Raw genomic sequence first — 11,198 nt, 5'->3', positions numbered from 1 at the left:
TTAAACAGCAATAAACTGTTGAACTATATTAATAATAACAATAACTGTGTTTTTTCCTCATTATAATTTTGTTATTATTGGTTAATTTATCCCAATTTTATTTTACTTTTATACACATTATTTAAAGTCACATTATTGTCTTTCTCCTTCATTAGATTAAAGACATATTATTGTATGCACTAATGTTGCTGTTATAATTTTTTTTATAACTTAATTGATTTTATTTTTGCATCGATATCTTGCTAACGCCATGATTGACAAGTTCACTGACCAATCGCTTGCAGTGGGAGGGCTTTGGGGTAGCACCGGTTTCCGGAATCAACCCCACACACACACACACACACACACACACACGTGGGAAAAGCTGGTGTTCATCGCTGCCCGTACTCTTCTGAATATCACCAGACGTAGGTAAGCTAAATCAATCTTTGGGCTTCAAACAGCGCGGTATTTCGCTTTATTTACACCGATGTATCAGCTTAGCTTTGCTGATAGCTACGCTAAACTTATCCAGCGATGTTAGCTGAAAGATGACAACGCGTATGCGCTAGCGGCTCTGCTAACTGTTGAGTGTTCATATGGTTTATGTCCACTATGTCTTCTCAGTGCCTGCGTCTAACTCGTGTCCATTAAGAAGTCGCTGCAAGTGTTTGGCAGCTGCGAGACAGCGGCGTTTCCCAGGTCCACATCTATTTCCTGCCACCTCAGCTCCACAAACAGTAAGTCAGTAGCATTGTTTTCTAGGCCATTAATGTCCTTTCAGATTGTCCTCACTCATATAAAAACTGCAATGCAAAGCAGCTGTGTTTTAAGTTGACTAACATTGCCGCAGTTTTAGATTCAAGTAGAGCAGCCAGTTGCAATATGATACTAGTGATGGTGTATCAAACCAAATGCATGAGCTTTATATTTAGTTTATTTGATGGACATTAAATCACACAGCTACAAAAGGTCAAGTGTGACGCAAGCTTTTTTTTTTTTTAATGATGGTGTTTACTTATTATTTGAATACACAAATGTAACATATTCCATTAAAGGATCCTACGATTATTCTGTTGTCGCAGCTTAGCTCTGATGGCTGAGTGTGAGCCCGTGCCTGTCCCGGTCAGAGAAAAGAGAGGCTGTCCAGAGGATGAAGAGGAAAACACGCCGTCAAAGAAATCCAAAGTTGAGAAGGATGACAAGAATGGAGGCCCTCCACACCAAGATGGGGAGGAAGAGCCTGAGGGCGAAGCAGGTGATGTAGAGGAGGAGGGTGAGACCTTCGCTGATATGATGAAACATGGCCTCACTGAGTTGGATGTTGGCATACTGAAGTATGTCAGTGACCACAAGGGCTTCTCAGGAATCCTGAAGGAAAGGTTCGTCCTCCAGACTCATTCAATAGTTTGCAGAATTTGTTTCACATTTGTTTCAGTCCGGCATATGTAACAGAAGATTTATTGTGGTTTGTTCTCAGATATTCAGATTTTGTGGTGCATGAAATCAACCAACAAGGCAAGATTGTGCACTTAGATGACCTCTCTATTCCTGCAGAGGCTGAGGTAAGATCTTAAAACTGTGTAACTTCTGTATTATACTACTACTGAGATTTTACTAATATGGCTGAAACTGAAGGTTGACTTTAAGGGAGTACTAGTCAGCATTTGAAATGGGGTGTTATTTTTTGTTGAAACCAACCAAACAAGCAAGTCTCAGATAAATTATACATGTCTACTTTAAAAATGACTGTGTATTGTTACTGTTAGCAAAACGGATTTAAAGGAAACATTTTTCTAGAATGCAACCGTCACATCTGCTTACACAGGTTTTGTGTTTCTCCTAATTTAGGAAGTCCCAGTGGCTCCACCGCAGCAAGAGGAATCTGACGTGCTGACGGAAGAGCAAAAGAAGCAGCTTGGGGAGCTGCAGCTCTTTAAGAATAAAGAGGACAATGTCTCCATTGAGGTGAGTTCACACTTCCTGGATCCCTTTATGACATCACTTCAAGCTCATTGGGAGTTTTACGTGTCCCTACTCCTCCTTTTAACATCTGTAGGTTATGGAGGATACTAAAGAGAAGCGGACGCTGGTCCACAAAGCCATCAAGACTCAGTTTCCTGGTCTGGAAACAAAGACCGAGGAGAAGGAAGGGCGCAAGTTCATAGTTGCCTACCACGCTGCAGGGAAGAGAGCTCTAGCAGGTATGTGAGGAGACAGAATCAGATGTCGGACAGAGTTTGTGACCAGTAAACTAGTCAAATAATCAGAGAAGGGATTTATTGCATGCCGACCTTTAGCTTATATACTACAGTGCATGTGGTCTCCAGTGCACTTTAATTATTCTGTAATACTGCAGTCACTCTAATTTGGTGTGTTGTGGTATTTCAGCAGTGAAATATGCTGTATGCACTTTTGCACGTGCATGATTAAGACACACTATATCCCGGTGCCTTGAATACCCTGCACCCTTGTTGCATAAACCATTTCAATACTCCGCTCCACTCTCAGGCCCATGCATGAGATCTTATCCCTGACAACTCGCCCCACAGTACTTAAACATCTCTTTCTTAGTAACATTATTCTATCCTCCTTTTGCTCTTCTCTGGTGGATAGAGGTCAAAGATGCTGCAGGTAAGAACCTATTCTCCACACAGCACAGAGGAAGTGGTAACCACATGGTGTTTGGTGTCGGTTACTAGATGTGACTAAAATGCTTTTTGGTTTTGTAATTACAATTTAAATGTATTTCCTTTTTTTTTTTTTTTTTTGCAACTACAGAGTAGTTTTCTTTACAGGTAACCATGTGGAAGTACACAATCAGTTAAGCTTTTAACTGGAATATTTATAGTGATTTGTATTTTTCTAAATGTGAATTATTTAGCACAACAATTCTCTTGAGTACAACCATTTTTTTTCTGTGCCCATAAAAGCTCCAAGGAAACACTTCTGGCCCAAAAACCGCGGCAGTTTCTGCCACTTTGTCCTGTACAAGGAGAACAAGGACACCATGGACGCCATCAATGTGCTTTCAAAGTTCCTCAGGTATGAATGCAGTAGTACAGATCAACGGTTTTATTTATTTTATGAAATATGATGGTAGTTGGGGACCATCATTTGTACATGACTGTATGCGTTTCTTCCTAGGATTCGACCCAACATGTTTTCCTACATGGGAACCAAGGACAAGAGAGCCATTACTGTGCAGGAGATTGCAGTACTCAGGTGAGTGAAGTTAATTAAGTAAATCACAACGTTAATGAGTGTGCACTCATCACATTGTCTGTGGATGATTGTAAATAGGTGGTACATGCTGTATCTTGTCAGTGCTCGAGGTGTTTCTGCTGTTGCTAGGCAGATGGTCTCTGGTGGATCAGCTTGTTGTACAGGATCTGTAATTGAGGAGACCGTTTCCCCTGTCCTCTCAGGATTACGGCAGAGAGGTTGGCTCACCTCAACAAGTGCCTCATGAACCTCAAGCTGGGAAACTTTGGCTACAAAAACCACCCTCTTAAGCTGGGAGAGCTGCAGGGAAACCACTTCACCGTGGTAATCAGGTCAGTAGATGTTATTTATGCAACCGTTCCATTAAACTGTTGTACATTATACCCCTTTTCATTTTAAAATACCGTTTTATTCATGTGATTCACTGCTTTGTCCTCACTGAGCATAGCTCCTGTCAGATTGTTGCTCACTCAACCATCACTTCTCTCTCCCTCTACAAACCTTAGGCAGTACTTTCTACGATGGCGAAATGTGTGTCAAAATACCATTTGTAAACTCAATATTGTGCTACAGAGATGTACTGGCCTACACATCATATTCTACAGACTTAAGAAATGATCTGTGTTTGGTACAGATCCTTGCAAAAATTACTTTTTTTATTATGTTTTTCAATTGGAATCACAGTCACAGTGTCGGGACCAGACGGATCCGAAGCCTCCGTATGTGAAGAGCTGGGACAGACTGTCTCTGCCGTGTGTCTGCAGCTCCCGAGCCGAGTGTCAGCAGACATTTACTAAACCAAAATAGTTTTGGCTATATGGGAAAGAGTAGAGTGCACCAGGTGACACACAGACTGGTCTGATCAGTCAGTGTAGATACGGTTCATATGTTTAAACGCATATACAGCAGGAGAAAACTCCGGTGTGAGTTGATCCACTAAATAAAAATTAAATAAAATTAAAACGTATCTGTTCTGGAAGATGAGGCATCTCATTTTGCGCTCTGTGCAGCGGTGCCGTATGTTGCCAGGTGTGAGACAGGGCCGTTTTAAATGGTTCTATACCTCCGTGAGTTCCATAAGCTACACCGCGGCTAACCCAAGTACTATGCAAAGACACCTGCAGCACCACCATAGCTCTCTGCTAAAAGCAACCCCCCTGTCAAGAAAACACTGAAATTTTAAAATACAGTTAAAATCTTGTTGCGTCCTGTTCTCGTGGACTCAATATCGTGTATCGTTTCATCACACCACTTATTCCTAATGTATAGTATAATTTTTTAATATTGTACTGCCATGACAGCGATGGTGCTGTCGGTTTACCTTCTATGTTGCATCTTCAAAAGAGCACAATAAAAATGTGACACTGAATTTGAAACGGCACATGGTAATTTCTGCATCTATTCTGGAGTCTGGAGCCCTGGATTTATTGATGATATAAAGTGATTTTGTTAGAGCATTCTTTTACGTTGTGTTATTTTGATCTTGTTCTTCTATCCTCCATTTTTTTTTTGAAAACATCTTTTTTGAAATTGTTGTGCATACTGTGTCTGGTCTTGTTGCCAATGTTAACTTCACTGTTATCTGACTTTGCTTTTCATTATTGTTTGTATGTTTTACTTTATTTGTATATTAGGAACATCTCTGGGACGGATGAGCAGGTCGATCAGGCCATGGCGTCTCTGAGAGAGACGGGCTTCATCAACTACTATGGCATGCAGCGCTTTGGCACCACGGCTGTGCCTACACAACAAGTTGGCAGGTAAGGCCATCATGACATGGGGAAATACTGACATAAATTGTGATAATCAAATGGCAAAAGGTATGACGGAAGGTTTTTTTTTTTGGTTTGGGGCAGAGCTATCTTGAAAAATGACTGGAATGAGGTGGTGGATTTAATTCTGAAGCCTCGTCCCGGAGGTAATTAACTTTTTGTACTCACGCTATTCTTATATATTTATATGTATATATTTGGAGAGGTTTAAATATTCTTCCATCATTCTTACTTTCTTCAGCGGAGAAAGAATTCCTGGTCCGCTGCAGGGAGGAGTGGGCGAAGACTCAGGACCCAGAGGCAGCCCTGAAAAAGCTGCCCAACAAGCGTTGTGTGGAGGGTCAGCTGCTGCGGGGCCTGTCTATGTATGGAAAAAAGAACATTGTCACTGCTTTTGGACTGGTTGGTTTTTTTCCTAATGATGTTAATAATATGCTGACGATGTGGGTAAGACAAAAGAACAGAAAAGAAGTAATGCAGCCGATCTGATCAAAAGAGCTGTCTATTTAGTAACACCCACCCCCTGGATGATTATCATGTTCACTGACAATTTATCTACATCCAAAGAAGCAGGTTTCTGATCTTTCTGATGAATGTTTTTGTTCCTTTTGTTTTTTTTAGATTCCTCGTAACAACCGTCTGATGTACATCCACAGCTACCAGAGCGTGGTGTGGAACACCATGGTGAGCCGGAGAATTGAAGCCTTCGGCTTGAAGGCTGTGGAGGGAGACCTGGTGCTCAAAGGAAGTAAGCAGTTCACCGGTTTTTCCCCAATGCTAAATATTAAAGGGAGAGTTTGATATCTTCCAAAAAAAACGCCCATTTTTAGTTTTTACAGCTTTTAAACGTATTAAACAAACAAATATATAAATTGCTGAGCTTTAGAGATGCTGCTAGTTGGATTTTGTTACCTTTACGGCAAAACTACATGGGCTGCGTACATTGCGTGCATGGCGATTGCTCTATGATTGCAAGGGAAGTTCAGTTTCCCCTCAAATGTCACCACAAAAAAAGAGAGTATATATGCACTGCTTTGTGTACATTTCATTGACTAAATACGCGCTAGAAAGCCTTCATCTTTTGTTCAGAATCAGCTACTTATCACAGTTAACCGGCGAAACTTCCTTCTCATTCATCCACAGCCCCCCAAATTAGCTCTATTTTTTGCAGCCTGTCTATTTTTCTTCCTCTGCTCTTGGCTATGCAGCCCTCCTAAAGGTAAAAAATACATAGAACTGTCTAGAAATCCAGGAATTAAAAAAATTATTAAGGTGCCTCATTGTACCAGAGGGCAATATGAGGCAGCACAGCTTCCAAACCATACATAACCAACTGCATTAAAATTTAATGGCACACAGTGAAGCTGACAGCAGTCACCCCCCGACGACGCAGTCTGTGTTGCAGGTAAAAAAAAAACTCTGCTACATCCCACCTACATACGCTGCAAGTCCGCTCCCCATGTATTTTGGCTGTTAGACAGACAGCTGTTTACCCAATTCTGGTCTTTATGCTAAGCTAAAAAAAGGTTATTTTTTCACGTACAGTACATACATGAGTAGTATCCTCTATCTCTCAACACAAAAGCAAATTAGAGTATTTCCCCCAAATGTCAAACTAGTGCTTCAACCACAGTTTCAAAGAACAGGAAATGGTTTGAAGGAACGGTTATCCAAAATAAAGTAGATTAATTTGCAATTCCTCCGTCACCAGAAGTTTAAAGCAATCAAATCAAGTGTATCTACCCAGATACATTCTACAGCTTTACAAGCAATGCACCTAATATCATGTGATTTCAAACATGACACCCCTCGAACAACATTACAGCTTCATGATGTTTCCTATGAAAAATGCTGCCTACTGATGTTGTCTCTGATATGTTCATGAAGCCACAGCCCACGTGCTGTCTACAGAGGAGGCCGAGAGTCGCTCCATCCATGACATTGTGATGCCGCTTCCTGGGTATGATGTCATCTACCCCGCTCATCACGGTAAGAAGTGGCTCTGTGTGATTTCGAGTTCATTCATTTGCATGTTGTATGAAAAATAGCCGTAACAAACAACATTGTGTGGTTTTAACACAATAACACCATTTAACAGAAGCACACCACATGGCTTTTAAACTACATCAGCTTGAATTGATACATATTTAAATAACAAAGCTAACTAATAAACTGCTGGATGAGGTAAGTAAAAGGTGTGGTTTCAGAAAATCTAAAATGAATTGAGAGAGAAGTAGTATCAAAGTACCAGTAAGTCTTTTATAGAATGATAAATTAAAGGAAAGTTTAGTCCTGAGCGCGTAATTGACTGTAAAGCTTGTGTTTTTCTGTCAGTGGGTAAAGGTTACAGAGAGCTGCTCACTGCAGACGGGCTGGACATCGACAACATGAGACACAAAGTGAAGGACTACTCTCTGGCTGGAGCCTACAGACGAATCATCATCAGACCCAGTGATGTCCGCTGGTCAGCAAACTAAATACTAGTATATTATTTCTCAACATGGTGTAGCACTGTTGTACAAGTCCTGTAATACCAGCCTCATTGTAATAAAGAGGCTTTTATTGAGAACTTCTGTTATTTGAATGCTTTACTTTAATTATTCTTAAATACTGCAGTCCCGCTAACCTGGTGTGTTGTGGTATTTCTGTCTGTTTTGTGCAGGGAGGTGATTCAGTATGATGACCCCAGGATCTCCCTTGTGCATAGTGATTTTGAGATACTGGAGAAAAAACCCGCTCCTGTTTTCAACAAAGGTAAAGTTCTTTTTAGGATTGATTTGGTGTGTGTTAGAAATGGTAACGCGCTGGACTCATTTGTGGACCAAAAACCAAACTAACTTTTCTGATAGGAAAAAGTGATTCAGATAAGGCTACTTTCTTAACTATGTTGTAGGACAGAGGTGTGACATTTTAAAAAAAAATCACCATACATAATGTTTCAGATGGTACAAGCAGACAGAGACCAGACAATCGTTACATATCTGATGTTAAATAAAGACTGCAAAAAACCTGAAAACGTACAGATTCTGTAGCTGGGCTCTACCACATCTGTCGTTCTTTCCACATTGATAAATGAAGCTTGAGATGCATACATGCTGATTTTTGTCAGCCTCTCATAAGATGACACAATTTTTCACTGCTTCCTCCGACAGAGGGGAAGTACCGGGCTCTGCTGATGGAGTTCTCCCTGCCTCCCTCAACCTACGCTACCATGGCAATCAGAGAGGTCCTTAAGTTGGACACCAGCATCAAGAAACAGACGCAGCTCAACACTACCTGGTTCAACTGAGAACAAAACACACTGGCATAAACTGGACAGCTGCTGCAGAGCACCTGTCTAATGTGGCTACTAACTGTTGTGTGTGCGTGTGCGCGCGTCTGTGAGAAATTGGGTTCTGTGTGAAGCCAAAGGGTTATTTCTTTGAAGTACAAAGAGCAATGATTTATCTTTTTTCAACATTTTTAAATTTGTCCATGCTGCAATGATTCAGCATATTTGATTCAGGGTGCTCAGCATGCCCTTTGTACAGAAATATGAGTTTTTGTTTTTTAACTTTGAGCTGAATGTGTGAATTGAAACAACTCTTGAAGAGAGAAATTAAAAATGTTGTGTATAGTGTGCTGTCTCTTTGATTATTAACATTAACACACAAATCAGTCAATATGCTAATGCTTTCTTTGCATAATGAGGGTTTTTTCGATATTGTTGAATGCACTGAAGAAGCCTTTTCCCTTTTTCTCTTTCCCACAGGAAGGTTTTTAACTACACAAAGATTACATAAACAGTCTCCCTCACACGTAAGTTAAGTGTGCTTCCAGTTAAGGATGTGAAATGTATTTTGGGCTCTTATCAGTCTGCTGCTGGTCAAAACAGTGGAGCTGACCATCTGGCACTGTGGCACATGCCAGCTGGCAGAATAGAGCTGCCCTCTCAAACTGAATGTAGTTGCTAATCATATTCACCCTAGTGCTATGTCTGCCCTTGTGGTTTAAGATAATTTAACTGTTTTTATGTTTTGATAACGTTTGTAGCATCTTTCACTCGCTATACAAAAACAGATAATCAGAGAAAGTTTTTCATTTTCAAATTTAAATCCCGCTTTATTTAAGATTAATTCTTCTCATTACATGGTACCATTTGAGATCCAGATGTAAATGAAAGGGGGTACCACAAAAAAAAAATCAGAAAAGAGAGACGGACCACTAAAATAGGCGGAACCCAAGTTATTACTCCTTGTATGTGAATATTCTAGTGTATACATATACATAATAGGATAACAAAAAAAATGTAAAACTGATGGTCTTATCTGTCTGTGCTGAACAAAAGGCCTACAGAGACAGGTGTAGTTCCCAGTCATTATGTTAACGTGAGATAAATGAATGAAGAGTACAACTATGTAGGGTTTCAAGGTGAGTTTATGCAAAAATAAAAGCTTAATGCACCATCAAATTCAATAATTTAAATAATATAATGTATCATTTGTAAAGGGTTGACATTTACTTTAGTTAGAAAAGGGACTTTTTTTTTAAATGACATGTTCACATGGAGGTTCAATCTTGACCTTTTGGTTCACTATAATGTAAGAAAGTTCAAAGGGCCACATTTTCAGTTAATGGAGCTCAAGACATACTGGTAAATGGACCTTTGAACTGAAATTATTTTAAACTGGGCGGAATAAATAAGTTAAGATCAGCCCGCAGTTATACCAAATCAGCATAATAGTGGTGTGACTAACATTTTAAAAGTACTATTTTATAATAAGCTTTGCTGCTAAATGCTAAATATTTTTGACACTGGTGAGTATCAATCTATACCAACTATGAATGCTCATCGCCATTCTATCAAGGTAGGTGCATGGCACTATTGGCAGGAGGCACACAGTTATCATAGAAGATCTGGAAAGAGCTTCCAACATAAGTTACCCTCTTGAGGAAGTCCTCCAGCTGCTGCACAGTCATCTCTTGAACCGTATTATCCTCCCTGTCGTTGAGCCCTTGAGCTGCAAACGCAGGAAACTTTGAGCGCTCTGAATATGGTGCATTGTGGTCAAAATCGATGCAGCAGTAGGCAGACCAGAAGTAGGTTGGAATGCCCAGGCGGTTGATGTTGTGGCGGCGGATTGTGTGTCCCGAGGTGGTGACCCCGGTGACCATATAGGCGGTGCCACGACAGTAGTTGTTGAGCCGCCTGCGGATGGTGTGCTCGTGTTTATTCCAGGGGCCGATGTTGAACTCTCGGACCTGAGGGACCACGTTCGTCAGGGTGTAGGTGGATGCTTTGTCGTCAGGGTGTGCCTGGTGCTGGTCTGGATTCAGCTGACCACGTTCAAAGATTACAGTGTTGGAGTAGTCGTCAAGCACGGCCTGAGCATCCTCAAATCTCTTGTGCACGTTTTCTGAAGGGAAGTGCTGCATCTCGCGGGACTCAGACACTGTGGAGAGCTGTCATGATAAACAAAATGTTGTTTCAGTAAGTAAATAACCAGATAAGACTGAGTGCCAAATGATTATTTCAGAATGTTCTATCCTAAAACACTGGAAATTAAAAGGTATTAACTGGTTAACTGAACCAGCTGACTTTAATCAGCACAGCTCTACAGCCAGGGAGATGAGCCAATGAGTAAATCAGTAGTTCAGTGACTGAGCAGAACAAATACATGGCATGGAGATGACTTGTTGAAGCCACAATTACCATCTCTGTTAAATACTCAGCCCCTACCTGTGGCTCATACAACCAAGGCACGTCAACTTTCTTGGAGCCGTCCGAGCGCTTGAAGGTGTATGCAGAATAAACGGGGATGTGGTTGAAGGTGTCGTACAGGGTGACGAATCGTGGTTTGCCCTTGTAGATCTGGCAAAGCTTTTTAAAAGGCTGCTCCTCGAGCCCTCGAGGCAACGTGCCCATGTACAGGAACTGTTTACACTCAGGTGAGAGGTTTTTCTGTACCTCTGCTCCTGCCATCACAAAGACAAGAAGACAGATGAGCATCGGACCTATTCTGTAGACAGCCATGACGAATCGTGCTATTTCCACAGTGCATTTAATCCCTTTGAAATGTCATCCTGCTGTGTGGACTTTGCCTTCTCTGTGCTTCATACCATCCCAGCCGTAATATGCAAATTCTAATCTTTTTACAAGTAACCAAACTAGTGCCATATTTGAAAAACCATCAGCGGCCTTTATAGTTCATAGATCGTAAAGGTCCTCCACAACCACACTGA

General features: G+C 41.0%; 2 protein-coding genes across 4 annotated transcripts; one reads left to right on the top strand and one right to left on the bottom strand.

The window, feature by feature from the left end:
• Positions 1-296: 296 nt before the first annotated feature.
• Positions 297-8,595, top strand: pus7 (pseudouridine synthase 7). 3 transcript variants are annotated; one of them, XM_083915971.1, is made up of 18 exons: positions 297-411; positions 607-719; positions 1,065-1,361; positions 1,460-1,544; positions 1,831-1,947; positions 2,039-2,183; positions 2,596-2,613; positions 2,913-3,024; positions 3,127-3,204; positions 3,408-3,536; positions 4,839-4,964; positions 5,061-5,122; positions 5,218-5,378; positions 5,598-5,724; positions 6,864-6,965; positions 7,311-7,440; positions 7,639-7,730; positions 8,129-8,595. In XM_083915971.1, exons 3-18 carry the CDS (start codon positions 1,075-1,077, stop codon positions 8,263-8,265), a joined length of 1,908 nt encoding a protein of 635 aa, XP_083772097.1. In that variant the 5' UTR covers positions 297-411; positions 607-719; positions 1,065-1,074; the 3' UTR covers positions 8,266-8,595. The 3 variants fall into 3 exon arrangements, with proteins under 3 accessions (XP_083772097.1, XP_083772099.1, XP_083772098.1); XM_083915972.1 differs by having other exon boundaries at positions 348-407; XM_083915973.1 differs by lacking the exon at positions 2,596-2,613.
• A 1,223-nt stretch (positions 8,596-9,818) lies between these two features.
• On the bottom strand, positions 9,819-10,989 carry LOC310949125 (endonuclease domain-containing 1 protein-like; the record flags this gene model as incomplete). The annotated part of the gene is made up of 2 exons (XM_083916458.1): positions 9,819-10,418; positions 10,696-10,989. The coding sequence occupies 2 exons, from the start codon at positions 10,987-10,989 to the stop codon at positions 9,819-9,821; spliced, it is 894 nt and encodes a 297-aa protein (XP_083772584.1).
• Positions 10,990-11,198: the final 209 nt, after the last annotated feature.

This window comes from Echiichthys vipera (assembly GCF_963691815.1).
Source record: "Echiichthys vipera genome assembly, chromosome: 7".
Lineage (NCBI taxonomy): Eukaryota > Metazoa > Chordata > Actinopteri > Perciformes > Trachinidae > Echiichthys > Echiichthys vipera.
The sequence above is the reverse complement of the archived record's forward strand: the minus strand, read 5'-3'. Positions and strand labels throughout refer to the sequence as shown.